Source organism: Hyperolius riggenbachi, chromosome 5 (genome assembly GCF_040937935.1).
Source record: "Hyperolius riggenbachi isolate aHypRig1 chromosome 5, aHypRig1.pri, whole genome shotgun sequence".
Taxonomy (NCBI): Eukaryota; Metazoa; Chordata; class Amphibia; order Anura; family Hyperoliidae; genus Hyperolius; species Hyperolius riggenbachi.
Window position 1 is genome coordinate 187,795,563 of NC_090650.1, and position 21,852 is coordinate 187,817,414.

Genomic DNA, 21,852 nt, shown 5'->3' on the forward strand with positions numbered 1-21,852 from the left:
ATTCTTACACTGTTAATGGCAGAGGCTTCAAACTTGCTACAGTCGGTCATTGGGTGACTGGGGTCCAAATTCACGGGGCCACATACAGCCAATCAGATTTCCTTGGTGGATAAACTGCTTCCATTCACACATTTTTGATGCCAGGAACCTGAAAGCTCACAAACTTGGTCCCTGGGTGACTGTGTGTTAAGGTTACAAAAAGCGGGCGGAGCTAAAAACAAAATTTCACTGGAAAATATAAACTTCAGCCATTCTTACACGGTTAATGGCAGGGCTCTCAAACTTTGCACAGTTGGTCACTGGGTGAATGAGATTAAGAGTTTGGAAGGTGGGTGGAGCCTACAACAGCCAATAAAAATTCACCTTCTGATTTTCAAAGGGAATATTTAAGCTGCTACCATTCTTATACTGTCAATAGCAAATGCTTCAAACCTGATACAGTCAGTTGAAGTAAAATTGATAAATAAAATGGCCACCTGTAAGCCATTTTGCCACACTCCCTTTGTTCTATACTGTTACACGTATAAGACTAGTTCTCTTCTTTCACATAGTATCATGGGTTTGGAATGTGCTACTAGGGATGATTTGTCTTTCTTGTAGATAAGGATGGCGCTGTGTGAATTTCACCAGTCAAACTAGCCTTAAATTAAACAAGCTACTATTGAAGCAAATTCCTCTAATAATAATTAACGACTGACTGATCTCATCCACTTAAATATTAATATGTATTCATGTATTCATTTATGCTGTATTCTGTATTCCAATAGTTAACTCAGAGATCTTGTGAGGACCCAATCAGGTTATTAGTAGGAGGAATGATTGTAATGTGTAATTGGGAGTATATAACTTCTGTTCCAAGCTTTGCAAGTCAGACATTGCTTTGCTATGATTCAGTGCATGTCTCCTGTACAGTAAATAAACCAATACTTTACTTCCAAGACATCGTTTTGTGGTATTTCACAACACAGTCATTGGGTGATTAGGGTTCAAATTTAGAAAGGGGGCAGAGCCACAAACAGCCATATTTGTTTATTTTTCAATGGGAATATACAAAGTATTGATACCAAGGACCCCAAAGCTGATAAACTTGATAACTGAGTGACTGTATGTCAAGGTTAGAAAAAAAGTGGCCGGTGCCAACAACTAAATTTTTAACATGGCAAGGTTCCCAAACTTTACACAATTAGCCACTGGGTGACTGGGATGAAGATTCAGAAATGTGGGTGGAGCCTACAACAGCCAATCAAAATTGACCTATTGATTTTCAAGAGGAATATTTAGATTGCTACCATTCTTTCACTGTTAATGGCAGAGGCCTCAAACCTGATACAGTCAGTCATTGGGTGACTGGGGTCCAAATTCACTAAAGGGGTGGAGCCACAAGCAGCAAATCAAATTGGTTAGGTTGATTTCAGCCATTCTCTTATTGGCAGGGTTCTCAAACGTGACACAGTTGGCCACTGGGTGACTGTGACTAATATTCAGCTAAAAACAAATGTCACTGGAAAATATAAACTGCAGCTTTTCTTACACTGTTAAAGGACTTCCGAGGCCAAAACGAAGAAAATTACACTTTACCTTTTTCTTAGCAAAATCCACGGAGGACGCCCTGCGCGTCCTCCGCTCTGTTCCGCCGTCAGTGTAGGCCTTTCCGTTCCCCCAGGGCTTGCCCCGACCCCACCGAACGGGTCACATCGATGCCACCCCTAAGATGGCCGCCGCCTTGATCCGCGGCTGCGCAGTACGCTTTGCTGCGATTGCGACTGCGCAGCCTTTAGCCCGCCTCCCGCCGCGTATGGGTCCCGGCATCCTCCTGAAGCGTGCGGCGGGAGGCGGGCTAAAGGCTACGCAGTCGCAATCGCGGCAAAGCGTACTGCGCAGCCGCGGATCAAGGTGGCGGCCATCTTAGGGGTGGCATCGATGTGACCCGTTCGGTGGGGTCGGGGCAAGCCCTGGGGGAGCGGAAAGGCCTACACTGACGGCGGAACGGAGCGGAGGACGCGCAGGGCGTCCTCCGTGGATTTTGCTAAGAAAAAGGTAAAGTGTAATTTTCTTCGTTTTGGCCTCGGAAGTCCTTTAATGGCAGGGTTCTCAAACTTCACACAGTTGGTCACTGGGTGACTGAGATTAATATTCAGGAAAGTGGGTGGAGCCTACAGCAGCCAATCAAAATTCACCTTGATTTTCAAGGGGAATATTTACATTGCTGCCATTCATACACTCTTAATGGCAGAGGCCTCAAATCTGGTACAGTCAGTCACTGGGAGACTGAGGTTTAAATTCTGAAGGGAGCGAGCAAAATACAGCCAATCAGATTTGTTTAATTTCAATGGTAAAATGCAACTTATTTATGCCATGGACCACAAAGCTCAAAAACTTGGTCATTGAGGTTAGAAATAGTGGGCGGAGCCAAAAACAACTAACTTTTTACATTGGAAAATATAAACTGCAGCTTTTCTTACACTGTTAAAGAGAGTCTGAAGCGAGAATAGATCTCGCTTCAGACCTCATAGCTAGCAGGGGCATGCGTGCCCCTGCTAAAACGCCGCTATAGCGCGGCTTAACGGGGGTCCCTGTCCCCCCAAACCCCCTCCGAGCAGCGGGGGAGCGCTTCCTGGTTGGGGCAGGGCTAACCGCCGCAGCCCTGCCCCATGCGCGTCTGTCAGACGCGTACCTCCGCCTCTCCCCCGCCCCTCTCAGTCTTCCTTCACTGAGAGGGGCGGGGGAGAGGCGGCGATGCGCGTCTGATAGACGCGACTGGAGGCAGGGCTGCAGCCGTTAGCCCTGCCTCCAGGAAGATCAGCTCCAGCGACCTTTTTCCGACCCAGGTTTGCGGGGGGTGGGTTGGGGGTGAAGGGACCCCCGTTAAGCCGCGGGATAGCGGCGTTTTAGCAGGGGCACACGTGCCCCTGCTATATATAAGACCTGAAGCGAGATTTAGTCTCGCTTCAGTGTCTCTTTAATGGCATGGTTCTCAAACTTCACACAGTTGGTCACTGGGTGACTGGGATTAATATTCGGAAAAGTAGGTGGAGCCTACAAGAGCCAATCAAAATTCACCTATTGATTTTCAAGGGGAATATTGAAACTGCAGCCATTCTGTTAATGGCAGAGGCCTCAAACCTGCTACAGTCAGTCGTTAACTGTCTGGGGTTCAAATTCAGTAAAGGGGCGGAGCCAAACACAGCCAATCAGATTTCTTTGCTGGATAAACTGCTTCCATTAGCAGAATTTTGAGGCCAGGAACCCAAAAGCTCACAAGTCAAAAACAGATTTTTCTGGGAAATTGTAAACTGCAGCCTTTCTTCATGGTTAATGGCAGGGTTCTCAAACTTTGCACAGCTGGTTACTGGGTGACTGGGATTAATATTCAGAAAAGTGGGTGGAGCCTAAAAATGCCAATCAAAAATCACATATCGCTTCTCAAGGAGAATATTAAAATTGCTGCCATTCTTGCACTGTTAATGGCACAAGCCTCAAACCTGGTACAGTTGGTCATTGGGTCACTGGGGTTCAAATTCAGAAAAGGGGACAGAGCCACAAACAGTCAGATTTGTTTCATTTCATGGGAAAGTACAAATTATCGATGCCAAAGCTCACAAAAGTGGTCATTGAGTGACCTGTGTGTCCAGGTTACAAAAAGTGGGCGGAACCAAAACCAAATTTCACTGGGAAAATATAAACTGCAGCCATTCTTACACTGTTAATGGCAGGGTTCTCAAACTTTGCCCAGATGGTCACTGGGTGACTGAGATTAATATTCAGGGAAGTGGGTGGAGCCTATAATAGCCAATCAAAATTCACATGTTGATTTTTAAGGGGAATATTTAAATTGCTGCCATTTTTACACTGCTAATAGCAGATGCTTCAAACCTGCTACAGTTGATCATTGGGTGACTGGGGTGCAAATGCTGGAGAGGAGGTGAAGCCACAAACAGCCAATCTGATTTGTTTCATTTCATGGGAATATACAAATTATTGATGCCAAGGACCCCAAAGCTCACAAACTTGGTCATTGAGTGTTTGTGCATTAGGGTTAGAAAGTGGGCGGAGCCAACACCAGTCAAATACATACACAGGCAACGCCGGGTCATTAGTGGGTGGAGACAAATACAAATTTCCCTGGGAAAATGTAAACTGCAGCCATTCTTACGCTGTTAATGGCAGGGTTCTCAAACTTTGCACAGTTGGTCACTGGGTGACTGAGATTAATATTCAGAAAAGTGGGTGAAGCCTACAAAAGTGAATCCAACTTCACCTATTGCTTTTCAAGGGGAATATTTAATTGCTACCAGTCTTGCACTGTTAATGGCACAGGCCTCAAACCTGGTACAGTTGGTCATTGGGTGACTGGGGTTCAAATTCAGAAAAGGGTGTGGAGCCACAAACAGCCAATCAGATTTTTTAATTTCAATGCAAATTATTGATACCAAAGACCGCAAAGCTCACAAACTTGGTCATTGAGTAATTGTGTGTTAGGGCTAGAAAAAATGGGCGGAGCCAACACCAGCCAAATACATACCCGGGCAACGCCAGGCCATCAGCTAGTGTATAAATAATTGTTTTCTTTACTACTCCAATAGATTCTTTTTTATTGTGTGTGCACTTTTTTTTTTTTATTTAGAACTTAAAGGTAGCCATACACTGGTCGATGTGCCATTAGATCGACCAGCTGACAGATCCCTATCTGATCGAATCTGATCAGAGAGGGATCGTATGGCTGCCTTTACTGCAAACAGATTGTGAATCGATTTCAGCCTGAAACCGATTCACCATCTGCTGAGCTGCTCCTGCCGCCTGTCCCCCCACCCGTATACATTACCTGATGCTGGCTCCAGGTCCTCTTCTCCGCATTGCACGGCTCTGTTCCGGATCCATTACGGCGCTTCCTGTGTTACTCCGTGACCAGGAAGTTCAAATAGAGCGCCCTCTATTAGAACTTCCTGGTCACTGCAGTGACACAGGAAGCGCTGGGATGGATGGAGCCGGAACAGAGCCGTGCAGCACGGAGAAGACGCCCGGGAGCCAGCCTCAGGTAATGTATACCTGATCGGATCGGCCGCCGCTAGCGACGCGCACTTTACCCGCGGGCGATCGAGGGTAATTTCCCGCACGGCGCGATCGACGGACCGATCCGATTCCGGGAGGGAATCGGATCGGCGGCTGCGTTTACCGCGAACGATTGGCAGCAGATTCGATCCCAGGATCGAATCTGCTGTAGAAACGGCCGGGAATCGAGCCAGTGTATGGCTACCTTTACTTACTCCCTGCTGTGTTACCACGGTCATCAAGCACAGCCTGACAGAGGTTCTAACCCTTCCCCAGTCTTTCCAAATGTATTAGAAAAAAAAAGAAAAAGAAAAAAGTAAAATGTATTTTTTCTACAAGAGACAGACATCAGAAGTTTTGATAAGGTATGTGTCCCTGTTGTAGATGTTTAAGCACAAATGCTGACATAAGTTCCATTTGCACCAATTTTCCCCTTCAGTAATAGCTGCATTTATAAGGCTACAGAGTCCTGTAGTTCCACACTAGCAGATTCCTGCCATGCATGTTACAGTGGCTGCACTGTCACCATGCATGGCATAGAACACTTGTTGACAGAGACTCCATTGTGTCTGTTAAAGAGACTCTGAAGCCTACTAAAATGCCACTTTTTATTTAACATTTCTCCTCAGCAATATCAGAATAGCATAAAACGCTGTATTCCCGCAGCAGAATGAGGGTTTTATAACCCCCAAATCCCCGGGCAAAAACCAGGGAGCGCTTCCTTGTAGAGGCAGAGCTTAGCGCTGTAGCTCTGCCTCTACTTGCGTCAATCATTGCTGATCACAGCCTCTCCCTGCCCCTCTCAGTCTTCTTTCACTGAGAGGGGCGGGGGAGAGGCGGCAGTCAGCAGTGATTGATGCTAATGGAGGCAGAGCTACAGCGCTAAGCTTTGCCTCCCAGGGCAGCAAAATCCACGACTTTGAAAGTCGTGGCTTTGTGCCCCGGTATTTGGGAGGTTTAAATACAGCATTCTGCTGCGGGGATGCAGCGTTTTAGCTATTGTGAGATTGCTGAAGAGAAATGTTAAATAAAATGTGGCATTTTAGGAGGCTTCAGAGTCTCTTTAAATCTGATATAATCATACACAGCATGCTATTTATGACATGCATTTTCCGGAATTACTGTGTACCAAACAAACTTGCAGTCCGCTGATAATCGGACTGGTTTCCCTGCTGATGTGAACAAGGCCTAGGCTGATTTCCACAAGACTAGTGAGCATAATGTATATTTTTTTTTTGTACATTCCGTTTTAACCTCCTTGCCGGTTATCCCGAGCTCAGCTTGGGGTAACCTGCGCAGGAGGATTGGCCGATTTGCATTTTTTTTTTTATTGCACGCAGCTAGCACTTTGCTAGCTGCGTGCATATTACGATCACCGCCGCTTGCCGCGCCTCCCCCCTCCTCCCTCCAGACCTCTTGCGCAGCCTGGCCAATCATTGCCAGGCAGCGCTGAGGAGTGGATCGGGATTCCCTCTGACGTCCCGACGTCGGTGACGTCATCCCGCCCGTCGCCATGGCGACCGGGGAAGCCCAGCAGGAAATCACGTTCTGAACGGGATTTCCTGCTTACTCTGATCGCCGGAGGCCCTGGGCCCGCTATATAATAAAAATTTTTATAAGTGCTGCGCCGCCCCCTTGCCGACACAATTGGAACGGCAAGGGGGTTAATAGAGGACTGCCAATAAAGCAATTTCATTTGAAAAGTTTTATTTGCATGAGATGTTTGTGTTTTATTCACCCAAATAACTCAAATAAAATGTAAATATGTAAAAAGTATTACTTACTGTAACTCCTGCTATAATTGGAGCTTTTCCTTCAACAAGCCTGTGCATCATACGAATAGCTTCTTCTTTCTCATGGTCCTTATATCTCTTTTGTGCCAACTCATCAAGTGCATCACTGAACTGTTGAAAAGTTATTGTTCTGCAAGACTTTGCCCTAAAAAAAAAAAAGTGTAAATGTGTAATTCCTTCTCAAAAAAATCCAAATAAAATGAAGAACCTTATTCTTCTTATTATTATTATACCACTCAAATTTCCTGCTGTGCTATAAAGGGTATATTAAACAAGTCACCACACTCACTGGGTTTAGTTTATTAAAGGGGTTCTGTGGATTATAAAAACAACAAAAACTGACACTTACCTGGGGCTTCTATCGGCCCCCTGCAGCTGTCATGTCCCGCACCGTCCTCCTACGATCCTCCATTCCCCGGCTCCGGTCCTGATCACTTAGCTGTCTGACGCAACTGCTCCGTGCTCGCTACCGCTGTGTCTCTGGGAGCTTACTGCGCAGGCACAGTACAGGAAAACCTCGTACTATACCTGCACAGTAAGCTCCCGGAGACACGAGCTGGAGCGAACATTATTTGTCTAATTAGAGGAATGATTGACCGGTGTCGGCGGCGGGGAACGGAGGATCGTAGGAGGACGGCGCTGGACATGATAGCTGCAGGGGACCGATAGAAGCCCCAGGTAAGTGTCAGTTTTTGTTGTTTTTAATTATCCACAGAACCCCTTTAAGGAAGGTCATGGGCTTTCAAAATATTGAACTGCTTTGATAAATATACTGTACTTTGTTAGGCCTCTTGCACACTACATGCGATTCCGATTTTTTTTTTATATGATCCGATTTTTGATTCCGATTAAAAAAAAGGTACTATTTGCTGCTACGTTTTTTAATCGGAATAAAAAAATTGGATCGTATAAAAATATCGGAATTACATGTAATGCGCAAGAGGCCTTAAAGAGAACCCGAGGTGGGTTCTAAGAATTCTATTAGCACAAAGAGGCTAGGTCTGCATATAATTCCCAGCCTCTGTTGCTATACTGTCTCCCCCCCCCCCCCGCTCTCTGCTGGTCCCCATTAATCAAACCGCCATGCTAGCAACATGCAGCGTGTCGCTAGCAAGCTGTTACATCCACTGTCACTCTCCACCGCTCCCCCGCCTCCTATATATCGCTACTCCCCACCTGCGTCCCTTCCCTCCAATCAGCTTACAGAGGCGGGTAGGAAAGGGACGAAGGCGGGGAGTGGCGGAGCGTAACAGTCTGCATGTAAACAGCCTGCTAGCGACACGCTGCGTGTCGCTAGAACGGCAATTTGATTTATGGGGGTCAGCAGAGCGCAGGGGGGGGGGGGGGGGCCTGGGGGAGACAGTATAGCAACAGAGGCTGGGCATTATATGCAGACCCAGCCTCTGTGTGCTAATAGGATTCTTATAACCCACTTCGGGTTCTCTTTAATAAGCTTCTTAGACCAGGGTTTCCAAAAATTTTCATTTAATTCCACAAAAAAATGCAACTTTTATAGATTTCTACAGGGATAGCTACAGTACTCTACAGGGTGGGCCATTCATATGGATACACCTTAATAAAATGGGAATGGTTGGTGATATTAACTTCCTGTTTGTGGCACATTAGTATATGTGAGGAGGGAAACTTTTCAAGATGGGTGGTGACCATGGCAGCCATTTTGAAGTCGGTCATTTTGAATCCAACTTTAGTTTTTTCAATAGGAAGAGGGTCATATGACATCAAACTTATTCGGAATTACACAAGAAAAACAATAGTGTGCTTGGTTTTAACGTAACAGGCAGCACGCTGGCGTAGTGGTTAGCTCTCTCGCCTTGCAGCACTGGGTCCCTGGTTCGAATCCCAGCCAGGGCACTATCTGCAAAGAGTTTGTATGTTCTCTCCATGTCTACGTGGGTTTCCTCCGGGCACTCCGGTTTCCTCCCACATTCCAAAAACATACGGATAAGTTAATTGGCTCCCCCTAAAAATTGGACCTAGACTACAGTACTTACACTACATAATATAGACATATGGCAATGGTAGGGATTAGATTGTGAGCTCCTTTGAGGATCAGTTAGTATATATATATATATATATATATATATATATATATATATATATATATACACATACATATATATATATATATATATACATATATATATATACATATATATATACACATAGGTTTTCACTTGAGTACCTCAGTGAAAGAAAAAATATGGAGTGGGGAGTATATTGACCCATTATCTTTGCTGCCGTTTTATAAAGAGTTCACAGTGAAGGATAAGAAAGATGAAGAAGACAGGCGCCGTCCTGTTTTGCGTACGTTTAACAATTGGCAGCAGACGTTCTGTATATTTGCAAGTGTCTTGGGCGAAAAGAAACCGGAACTATGTACCAGCTTATTTCAATACCTTGATGCGATTAGCAAAGCTTATAGACAATTTGGAGGCTCAGCATGGTTCCAATACGATGAAGCGTATCGCCAGAGAATGGCGGTGCAATCTTCATTGTCGTGGGGAACAAAAGATTTGGGCTTATGGTTAAGCCTAATGCTCGATCAGCAGAAGCAAAAACAATCGCAAAAAGCGGTGCAGTCCGGTTAAGCTGTTAAGAAGGGCTTATGTTTCGCCTACAATGAGGGCACTTGTAAATTCCTCCAGAACTGCCGGTATAGACATGAGTGTAACTTCTGTGGAGGCATGCACCCTATGTCTCGCTGTTTCAAGAGGGTAGGGATGCAGGCGCAGAATAGCACAAAAGAGCTTTTTCATAAAAGCTTGGACGCCAGTGAGGCTTCAAAAAATGGCCCAGTGGTTAAAAATTTATCCCGACAGAATGAGCAGCCATCTACTCACTGAAGGTTTTGAGAATGGTTTTAAGTTACCTGTTTTTGATGGCCAGGGGTGCGTTACTGTCCCGAATTTGAAATCCGTTAGTTTACATCGGCAAGTGGTGTTTGACAAAATTGCGAAAGAATTGCGTTTGGGTCGGGTGGAGGGCCCCTTTGTGGCCCCCCCTTTTGAAAATTTTAGAATCTCACCTCTAGGTGTAGTACCAAAAAAATCTGAAAACGAATTCAGATTGATTCACCACTTGTCGTTTCCTCGAGATAATTCATTAAACGATAGCATTGACAAATCTCTAGCATCAGTGTCGTATCTAACTTTTGACAAGACATTGGATGAAATTCAAAATTTGGGAGTAACGCTCTCTTAGCAAAAGCGGACATCCAGTCGGCATTCCGCTTGTTGCCTATCTGCCCGGATGCGTTTAAATCATTGGGTTTTTGTTTTGACAATCAGTTTTTCTTTGATAAATGTCTCCCGATGGGGTGTGCATTGTCTTGTTTTTATTTTGAGTCTTTTTCTAAATTCCTAGAATGGTCGGTGAGTCAGAAATCATCTGGGGGTGCATTAGTGCATTACCTGGATGATTTTTTGTTCATCGGACCAGGGGATTCCCAGACTTGCCAGGCACTATTGCAAGTTTTTTGTGAAACCATGGAAGAGTTTGGTGTGCCCTTGGCGCACGAGAAGACGGTAGGCCCGTGCACAGAGTTGGAATTTTTAGGTATTACAGTGGACACAGTCCGTATGGAGTTTAGATTACCAAGTAAAAAGATTGGGATTTTAAAAGCCTTGTTGAATGGTCTGTTAGTAAAAAGGAAAGCTACAGTGAAGGAAATTCAGTCCTTATTGGGTCATTTAGCGTTTGCTTCTAGGGTAATGCCGATGGGTAGGGTCTTTTCTAGAAGATTGGCAGCGGTTATAGCAGGACTGAGGTCCCCGAGGCTGCATGTTACTTTGGATAGGGAAGCTAAAGAGGATATGTTGGTTTGGTATAGCTTCCTGTTAGGCTTTAACGGTAAGTCGTTATGGCAAACTGAATTTATTTTGGATGATAGGATGGAATTTTTCACTGATGCTGCAGGTGCAGTCGGATATGGAGCATTCTGGCAGGGCCGATGGTCGGCAGAGAGTTGGCCTCAATCTTGGATTGAGGGAGGTGTTACAAAAACATCCTGTTGCTGGAGCTTTTCCCGGTTATTGTGGCGTTAACTTTATGGGGTAAAAGCTTTCAGAACAAGCGGATTTTGTTACAGACAGATAATAGAGGAGTTATGTTCGCAATCAACTGCTTGTCCGCAAAATCTAGCATGGTGGTCAAGCTACTTAGACACTTGGTTCTTCTCTGTCTAAAGCTTAATGTGTGGATTAAGGCAAAGTATTTACCTGGAAGATTGAATGTTATAGCTGACTCTTTGTCTCGGCAGCAATGGGATACCTTCCGAGCATTGACAGCCGCAGAAGAGAAAGGACAGAGCTGCCCAGAGCATCTATGGAAGATCATTTGGTCCTAATTTCAGGCTTAGTGGAAAGGTCGGTTGCTCCCCGGACCTGGATTGAATATAATAAGGCCTGGTCTTCATGGTGCAAATTTTCAGATGAGTACAATCTAAATCCTTTATGTGACTCGAGTGAGTTGTTTTTGGTTTTTATTTCTACATATGTGCAACAGGGGTTTTCAGCAAATAAATTGTCAAAAATGTTAGCAGGAATTTCATTTTTTAGACGGTTGGCTCGGGCCCCTGGGCATAACTCATATCCGCTGGTTAAGCAATTGTTAAAAGGTGTCGCAAAGGGTGCTAGGCAACCGGATAATAGAAGGCCGGTTTCTTTTGATTTATTAAGAAAGTTAATGGATGTACTGAGCATGATTTGTGTGGATAGCTATGAGCTGGCTTTGTTCAGAGCGGCTTTCAGCTTATCATTTTTCGGAGCCCTGAGGATATCAGAGGTGGTTGCTCCCAATAAGTCCTCTCCTTCCTCGCTTGAAGTTGAGCATGTACACGTTCTAGGGAATAGAATGGAACTGTTTATCCAACGATCAAAGACTGATCAGTTGGGTAAGGGAGCGTGGTTATCTATTGCAGGATTGGATGGGCAGTCTTGTTGTCCAGTGAAGTTAGTTGGTTTATTTATGAGCATGAGAACTAGTGCCAAGTCTTTCTTGGTGCATAAAGATGGGTCGGCCTTATCGGCATTCCAGTTTAGAGCTGTCTTTCGTAAGTGCCTGGTTCGGCTGGGTTTAGGGGATCTAAAATTTTCGTCCCATTCATTTAGGATAGGGGCGGCAACTGAGGCAGTTAGGCACGGTCTGCCAGATGAGGTTGTTCAACGTATCGGTCGTTGGGAATCTAATAGATTCCGTTTATATGTAAGGCCTCATTTGTTTATTTGTTAATGTTTTGCAGGAAAAACAATAATTTGGATCGTCGGCCACTCATTTATTTATTGGGCCAAGAGGAGGGCTAAGAACAGGCCATATTCCGAAAATCTGCTGTTAAGCAAGGATGAAGCTCAAGTTTTTTGGCTGGGTATCAGAGGTCTTCAATGGGAGAACCTCAGTTCCGCTATTTATAATAAACTGCATGGTTGGCCGGTTCCTGATATCCTTCTGATTCATTTAGGAGGAAACGACATTGCAAAATACAGCACTATGGGTCTATTGAATCAGATGAAATCGGATTTATTCGATTTGGCAAGATTTATGCCGAGTTCATAAATAATATTTTCCGAAATAATTCCGAGACTATCTTGGTCTCTTTATTCAGACCTCAAATTCATGAACAAGATCAGGAAGAGAATTAATAGGTCATTAGTAAAATTTCTTCCTTCGTTGGGCGGCTTTTCATACCGCCACATTGAATTAGAAGGTCGGGAACCTGGCTTGTTTAGGAACGATAAGGTTCATTTGTCGAGCATTGGTCTAGATATATTGAATTCCAATCTGCATTCAGCCATTGAAAAGGCCGCGGTGGTGGGGTGGGGCCAGCCTAGGTTCTAGGCCGGCTGGTGGAAATGGCACCCAGGTATGGGTGGTCCTTTGGAGTGTCCAGTAAAGATTACTGGCAGTTACTATAAGAACTTTCGGTTTATTTTTGGTATCTCTGAATAAAAAATATTTTGTTTGTTCTTGATTAATAAAGTTATGTCATTTAAAGCCCCAATAAAAATGGCCGCGGCCTTATTCCAGAAATGGTTGTATTTATTGTAGAAGTTAAGTTGGTTAATGGGCATGTGCAATTCCATGCCTTCGGCTGCACCCATCCCCATCTTCTGCTCCTGCTTCAGGTTTTTCCTTGATTAGGCGGTGGATCTACCGCCCTCCTCTGGCTTCCTTGTTTGCCGTTGCATAGCAACGGCAAACATCCATTGTCTCAGCGGCTCTTCTGAATCCCGAAGCAGGAGCAGAAGATGGGGACGGGAGCAGTTGCAGGTAGTCTCTGTGGAGAGGTTTCCACAGAAGGCTGCATGCATTAAAGCCAATTTCAAGATGGGGAAGGATAAACTTTATTGCTGGGCAGAATAGGAGCAAGAACGGTAGTCTCTCGCTCCTCAGAGTAATTTACTGCAGCGAGTCACGTGCTCTCTGCTGTTTTGTGGGGAAGCACGTAGTAATACAGTGTGTCAATAGGAAAGGGGAACCCCCCTCTCACAATGAGCTAATCCACTTCGGCGTCTCCGTCAGTTTGTTAAAGATAATCTGAAGCCAGATTAAAAATGGCTTTTTAGCTTATAAACGCCGATATCTCGCGGCATAACGAGGGGTCTTTACCCCCCAAATCCCCTCCGTGGTGCCCGGGGAGCGCTTCCGTGTGAGGCAGGGCTATGAGCTGCAGCCCTGCCCCACAGGCGTCTGTCAGCCGCAGATCTCTGCCTCTCCCCCGCCCCATCTGCCTTTGCTGAGAGGGGCGGGGAGAGGCGGAGATACACGCTGACAAACGAGTGTGAGGCAGGGCTGCAGCTCATAGCCTTGCCTCACACGGAAGCGCACAGGGGCAGCAAAATTCACGACCAATAAAGTCGTGGATTTTGCAGGGGGGATTTGGGGGGTAAAGACCCCTCATTATGCCGCGGGATAGCGGCGTTTTAGCAGGGGCAAACATGCCCCTGCTGAATATAAGTTAAAAAGCCATTTTTAATCGGGCTTCAGATTCTCTTTAACCACTTCAGGACCACAGTCTTTTCGCCCCTTAAGGACCAGAGCCTTTTTCTCCATTCAGACCACTGCAGCTTTCACGGTTTATTGCTCGCTCATACAACCTACCACCTAAATGAATTTTACCTCCTTTTCTTGTCACTAATACAGCTTTCTTTTGGTGCTATTTGATTGCTCCTGCGATTTTTACTTTTTATTATATTCAGCAAAAAAGACATGAATTTTGGTAAAAAAATGATTTTTTTTAACTTTCTGTGCTGACATTTTTCAAATAAAGTAAAATTTCCTATACATTTGAGCGCGAAAGTTATTCTGCTACATGTCTTTGATAAAAAAAAAAAACCATTCAGTGCATATTTATTGGATTGGGTAAAAGTTATAGCGTTTACAAACTGTGGTGCCAAAAGTGAATTTTCCCATTTTCAAGCATCTCTGACTTTTCTGCGCACCTTTTACTACTTCTAGCACCTTCTATGCATAGCACAGTTCAAAACTTCACTAAATAAAACATCACGAGGAGTTTGCTGATCACAAAATTTGTATTCAATAAGCACGCACATTGCATTGCTATACCCTCAAACCTCCCGTGAAATTGCACATACCCCAATTATTGATCACCCCCCTTTTACCCCAAACACCTGTCAGGTTTCATGAGGGGCTAAAATTCCAGGAAAGTACAAATACCCCCCAAATGACCCCATTTTGGAAAGAAGACATCCCAAAGTATTCAGTGAGAGGCATGGTGCGTTCATAGAAGATTTTATTTTTTGTCACAAGTTAGCGGAAAATGACACTTTCTGACAAAAAAGAAAAAAAAAAAAAAGTTTCCATTTCTTCTAACTTGCGACAAAAAAAATGAAATCTGCCACGGACTCACTATGCTCCTCTCTGAATACCTTGAAGTGTCTACTTTCCAAAATGGGGTCATTTGTGGGGTGTGTTCACTGTCCTGGCATTTTGGGGGGGTGCCTAATTGTAAGCACCCCTGTAAAGCCTAAAGATGCTCATTGGACTTTGGGCCCCTTAGCGCAGTTAGGCTTCAAAAAAGTGCCACACATGTGGTATTGCCGTACTCAGGAGAAGTAGTATAATGTGTTTTGGGGTGTATTTTTACACATACCCATGCTGGGTGGGAGAAATATCTCCGTAAATGAAAATTTTTATTTTTTTTTTACACACAATTGTCTATTTATAGAGATATTTCTCCCACTCAGCATGGGTATGTGGAAAAATACACCCCAAAACACATTATACTACTTCTCCTGAGTACGGCGATACCACATGTGTGGCACTTTTTTGCACCCTAACTGCGCTAAGGGGCCCAAAGTCCAATGAGTACCTTTAGGATTTCACAGGTCATTTTGAGAAATTTGGTTTCAAGACTACTCCTCACGGTTTAGGGCCCCTAAAATGCCAGGACAGTATAGGAACCCCACAAATGACCCCATTTTAGAAAGAAGACACCCCAAGGTATTCCGTTAGGAGGATGGTGAGTTCATAGAAGATTTTTTTTTTTTTGTCACAAGTTAGCAGAAATTGATTTTAATTTTTTTTTTCACAGTGTCATTTTCCGCTAACTTGTGACAAAAAATAAAATCTTCTATGAACTCACCGTACTCCTAACGGAATACCTTGGGGTGTCTTCTTTCTAAAATGGGGTCATTTGTGGGATTCCTATACTGCCCTGGCATTTTAGGGGCCCTAAACCGTGAGGAGTAGTCTTGAAACCAAATGTCGCAAAATGACTTGTGAAATCCTAAAGGTACTCATTGGACTTTGGGCCCCTTAGCGCAGTTAGGGTGCAAAAAAGTGCCACACATGTGGTATCGCCGTACTCGGGAGAAGTATTATAATGTGTTTTGGGGTGTATTTTTACACATACCCATGCTGGGTGGGAGAAATATCTCTGTAAATGACATTTGATTTTTTTTACACACAATTGTCCATTTACAGAGAGATTTCTCCCACCTAGCATGGGTATGTATAAAAATACACCCCAAAACACATTATACTACTTCTTCCGAGTACGGCGATACCACATGTGTGACACTTTTTTGCAGCCTAGGTGCGCTAAGGGGCCCAACGTCCTATTCACAGGTCATTTTGAGGCATTTGTTTTCTAGACTACTTCTCACGGTTTAGGGCCCCTAAAATGCCAGGGCAGTATAGGAACCCCACAAGTGACCCCATTTTAGAAAGAAGACACCCCAAGGTATTCCGTTAGGGGTATGGTGAGTTCGTAGAAGATTTTATTTTTTGTCACAAGTTAGTGAAAAATGACACTTTGTGAAAAAAACAATAAAAATCCAATTTCCGCTAACTTTTGACAAAAAATAAAATCTTCTATGAACTCATCATACACCTAACAGAATACCTTGGGGTGTCTTCTTTCTAAAATGGGGTCACTTGTGGGGTTCCTATACTGCCCTGGCATTTTAGGGGCCCTAAACCGCGAGGAGTAGTCTAGAAAACAAATGCCTCAAAATGACTGTTCAGGGGTATAAGCATCTGCAAATTTTGATGACAGGTGGTCTATGAGGGGGCAAATTTTGTGGAACCAGTCATAAGCAGGGTGGCCTCTTAGATGACAGGATGTATTGGGCCTGTTCTGATGGATAGGAGTGCTAGGGGGGTGACAGGAGGTGATTGATGGGTGTCTCAGGGGGCGGTTAGAGGGGGAAATAGATGCAATCAATGCACTGGGGAGGTGATCGGAAGGGGGTCTGAGGGGGATCTGAGGGTTTGGCCGAGTGATCAGGAGCCCACACGGGGCAAATTAGGGCCTGATCTGATGGGTAGGTGTGCTAGGGGGTGACAGGAGGTGATTGATGGGTTTCTCAAGGTGTGATTAGAGGGGGGAAATAGATGCAAGCAATGCACTGGCGAGGTGATCAGGGCTGGGGTCTGAGGGCGTTCTGAGGTGTGGGCGGGTGATTGGGTGCCCTAGGGGCAGATTAGGGTCTAATCTGATGGGTAACAGTGACAGGTGGTGATAGGGGGTGATTGATGGGTGATTAGTGGGTGTTTAGAGGAGAGAAGAGATGTAAACACTGCATTTGGGAGGTGATCTGATGTCGGATCTGCGGGCGATCTATTGGTGTGGGTGGGTGATCAGATTGCCCGCAAGGGGCAGGTTAGGGGCTGATTGATGGGTGGCAGTGACAGGGGGTGATTGATGGGTGGCAGTGACAGGGGGTGATTGATGGGTGATTGACAGGTGATCAGTGGGTTATTACAGGGAATAACAGATGTAAATATTGCACTGGCGAATTGATAAGGGGGGGTCTGAGGGCAATCTGAGCGTGTAGGCGGGTGATTGGGTGCCGGCAAGGGGCAGATTAGGGTCTAATCTGATGGGTAACAGTGACAGGTGGTGATAGGGGGTGATTGATGGGTAATTAGTGGGTGTTTAGAGGAGAGAAGAGATGTAAACACTGCATTTGGGAGGTGATCTGATGTCGGATCTGCGGGCGATCTATTGGTGTGGGTGGGTGATCAGATTGCCCGCAAGGGGCAGGTTAGGGGCTGATTGATGGGTGGCAGTGACAGGGGGTGATTGACGGGTGATTGACAGGTGATTGACAGGTGATCAGGGGGGATAGATGCATACAGTACACGGGGGGGGGTCTGGGGGGGGGGGTCTGGGGAGAATCTGAGGGGTGGAGGGGTGATCAGGAGGGAGTAGGGGGCAGATTAGGGACTAAAAAAAAAAATAGCGTTGACAGATAGTGACAGGGAGTGATTGATGGGTGATTAGGGGGGTGATTGGGTGCAAACAGTGGTCTGGGGGTGGGCAGGGGGGGGGGGGTCTGAGGGGTGCTGTGGGCGATCAGGGGGCAGGGGGGGGGGGAAATCAGTGTGCTTGGGTGCAGACTAGGGTGGCTGCAGCCTGCCCTGGTGGTCCCTCGGACACTGGGACCACCAAGGCAGGAGGCAGCCAGTATAATAGGCTTTGTATACATTACAAAGCCTATTATACACTTTCCGTGCGGCGACCGGGCAGCTAGTAACCCGCCGGCGCTTCCGAACGGCCGGCGGGTTACAGCGAGCGGTGGGCGGAGCCAGTCCCCGGCGGCTGATCGCGTCACAAATGACGCGATCGCCGCATAGCCACTCCCGCAGCCGCCCCCGCCGATGGGCGTATTGCGGTCGTTTGGGCCCGGACTTTGCGGCCGCCCATCGGCTGGGGGCGGTCCTTAAGTGGTTAAAGGGAACCTAAACTGAGAAGGATATGGATTTTTTCTTTTAAAATAATGCCATTTGCCTGACTCTCCTGCTAATCCTGTGTTTCTAATACTTTTAGCCACAGCCCATCAACAAGCATGCAGATCAGGTGCTATAACTAAAGTTAGAATGCCTATAAGGTCCTAAGGAGGGGACCAAGGGTGCTTTAAGGCTGGTTTCACAGTGGGACGTTAAAGTCCCACGTTACAGCAGCCAGTAACGCAGCCTAACTCACAGCACTGTAAAATCAATTGTGCTGTTCACAGTGCCCACGTTGGGTTACATAAGAACGCAGCACGTTTAAACAAAGTGCTGCATGCTGTACGTTATACTGGGCTAAGCAGCGTTAGACTGCTTGCACATGCTCAGTAATGTTGGAGGAGGAGGTCTCCCCTCCTCCTCCGCGGCCAGCCACATGGCTAATTAATATTCACTGCACTGCAGAGACTCCTGGTAGGACTGTAGTGTTGTCCAGATCATGAACGAATCGTTCTTTTGATCCGGATCTTTTTTGTGAGTCGAATCTTCCGGATCATCACAATGAAAGATTCGGTTCACAGTGGATGTCTGTCTGGAAGAATCAGGAACATACAGAATGTACAGTGCAGGGAAAGTCCTGTCCTGCTAGTCATTTCACCCAGTCTGCTTCCCTAGTAAAATGATTCAAATGATTCGGTTCAAAGATCCGGATCTTTTCAATGATCCGATTCAAATGATCCGAATCCTTAAAAAGATCCGGACTTTCTATCACTAACCTGGAGCGGATGCTTTGAGAGCTGCATAACGCAGCTCAATTTGACATCCAACTTCAACACCACCATACGTTGCGTTAGGGGCACGTTATGCGGCCATAACGTCGCCTAAAACGCAACGTCTTGGTGTGTAAGTAGCCTAATCAATTATAAGAAGTGCAATAAAAGTTGTAAAAAAGAAAATAGGCTGGCAAAGATTGAAGCTGAAAATCAAATCTAACGTTAAGAAGTTTTAAAAGCACATAAACTCTAAAAAAAGAAAGTTTGAATGTACTGGACTCCTAAAGGATGAGGGTGGGAACTCAATGGTGGATGACCGAGGTAAGGCAGAGTTATTAAATGCTTTCTTTGCTTCTGTCTTCACAAGGGAAACACCACTGTTGCAAATTACAGATACAGAAGAGTCTCAATCTTCCAATTGTAATATTAAATACTTAAAGTGGACCCAAATTAAAAATACAAGATTTCAGAAATAAAATCTATTTTCTAAATTATAATTTTAAATAGCAGCCTTTTTTCAGCTGCATGATGACAAATATAAAATATTTTACATTTATTGGAGGAACCCCTCCCTTCCTTTCAAATTGCCGGCATTTTTCCGGCAAACTGGTGGAGTAGATGGTGTCCGGCAATAGAGGAATTGCTAATGGCTGCCCCCAGTATAACCCTAGCTATGAAAAGAGAAGGGTGAAAAGCATGCACTGAAATGATCATAGGCTTGAAGGAGTGTTTATTTATCTTTGTATGTGTCAGAGTGGTGCAACTAAATATTTTTAATTAAAAAAATGTTTGGTTTGGGTCCGCTTTAAAGCAGGAAGAAGTGAAAGCAAGACTAAATAAATTAAAAATAGACAAGGCACCTGGCCCGGATGGCATACATCCTCGGGTCCTAAGGGAATTAAGTTCAGTTATTGATAAAACCCTTTATCTTATCTTTTGAGACTCTCAACTGGCAGAGTTCGAGTAGATTGGTGTACAGCCCACATTTCCCATTATTTAACCACTTGAGGACCACAGTGGAAAACCCCCCTAAAGACCAGGCTAATTTTTGTGAAAATGGCCACTGCAGCTTTAAGGCCAAGCTGCAGGGCCGCACAACACAGCACACAAGTGATTCCCCCCTCAATTTCTCCCCACCAACAGAGTCTCTGTTGGTGGGGTCAGATCACCCCCGGATGTTTGTTTATTTATTTTTCAATAAATATTTGTTTTTTTAAATACATTTTGCTATTTTTTTTAATTTGTTTATATTCCCCCCTCCCTCCCTTTCCCCGCTGGCCAATCCATGTGATCAGCTGTCATAGGCTTCAGCCTATGACAGCCGATCACCGCCGACAGTCAGGAAGGGACAGCCGTGTCACACGGCTGTCCCCAGTACAGCGCTGCTGCTGATCGCAGAGCTGTACAATGAGTAAAGACAGCGGTTTCGCCGTGCAACAGTCTCCCAAGTGGCAATCGCTTGGGGAGGAGCTCCGTCCCTCAAGCAGGAGATGCGTGCACAGCCTGCGTCCGATCTCCTGCAAATCCCAGGACTTGACGCCAATTTTCTGCACACACCTGTACACGGTGGCTGCCGCCATGACCACGCCCATTGGCGTGGGGCGGTCTTTAAGTAGTTAGTAGTTAAGTAGTTAAGAAGGGAGAATAAAAAAATCAGATCCAGGAAATTATAGACCTGTAAGCTTAACGTCAGTTGTGTGCAAACATTTTGAGTGTGTACTAAGAGATACTATACAAGACTTCATAGTAGAAAATAATCTTATTTCTCAGCATCAGCATGGGCTTACTAAAGACAGTTCTTGTTTGAATAACATGCGCAGCTTTTATGAGGTAGTGAATGCTAATGTGGATATTGGGAATGCTTTAGATGTGATATACTTGGACTTTGCAAAGGCCTTCGACACTGTTCCCCACAAAAGTCTGGTGCAAAAGTTGAGGATGCAAGGACTGGGGAAGAGTCTGTGTGCATGGATGGGGAACTGGCTAATGGACAGAAAACAAAGACTTGTGGTCAATAAATCTTATTTAAAATGGGTGACTGTTAGCAGTGGGGTCCCACAGGTGTCAGTACTGGGTCCAGTAGTTTTCAATGTATTTATTAATTATCTAGTTGATGCAGTAGAAAGCAATGTTGCTATTTTTGCAGATGATACAAAATTGTGCAGAATCATCAACTCACAGGACGATAGTGACATATTGCAACAGATTCTGGATAGGATGGCTATATGGGCACATAAATGGCAGATGAAATTCAATGTTGAAAAATGTAAAGTCATGCATTTTGGTTGCACCAATGGTCTAGCACAGGCATGGGCAAACTTGGCCCTCCAGCTGTTAAGGAACTACAAATCCCACAATGCATTTGCCATTATGAGTCATGACTGTGGCTGTCAGACTCCTGCAATGCATTGTGGGACTTGTAGTTCCTCAACAGCTGGAGAGCCAAGTTTGCCCATGCCTGGTCTAGCACCATACAAAAAAAAGGGATACAGATGGGTACATCAAACTTGGAGAAGTTAAAAATCGTATTCAATGCCAAGCCGCTGCAGCTAAAGCTAAAAGGGAAATAAAAACTCGAGATGCTAGCATAATATTGCCTCTGTTTAACTCTCTAGTAAGGCCACATCTGGAACATGGAATTCAGTTCTGGGCACCACATTACAGGGAAGATATTGCAGTTTTAGAGCAGGTGCAGAGACGAGCAACAAAATTAATACAAGCGATGGAAGGTCTCTTACCAAGAAAGGTTAGATATATATATATACATACACATATATATATACTAAGGCCTGGTGCACACCAAAAACCGCTAGCAGATCCGCAAAATGCTAGCAGATTTTGAAACGCTTTTTCTTATTTTTCTGCAGCGTTTCAGCTAGCGGTTTGCGGTTTTGTGTAGCGGTTTTGGTGTAGTAGATTTCATGCATTGTTACAGTAAAGCTGTTACTGAACAGCTACTGTAACAAAAAACGCCTGGCAAACCGCTCTGAAGTGCCGTTTTTCAGAGCGGTTTGCGGTTTTCCTAT

At 45.0% G+C, this 21,852-nt stretch overlaps 1 protein-coding gene across 4 annotated transcripts in view; it reads right to left on the reverse strand.

The window, feature by feature from the left end:
- The window catches only part of TPPP (tubulin polymerization promoting protein), a 439,620-nt gene that overhangs the window by 26,925 nt on the left and 390,843 nt on the right, over positions 1 to 21,852 (reverse strand). For all 4 annotated transcript variants that reach the window (XM_068236501.1, XM_068236502.1, XM_068236500.1 and 1 more), the window contains one exon: positions 6,834 to 6,987. In XM_068236501.1, coding sequence (XP_068092602.1) covers positions 6,834 to 6,987 — 154 coding nt within the window. The remainder of the gene's footprint in view (positions 1 to 6,833; positions 6,988 to 21,852) is intronic.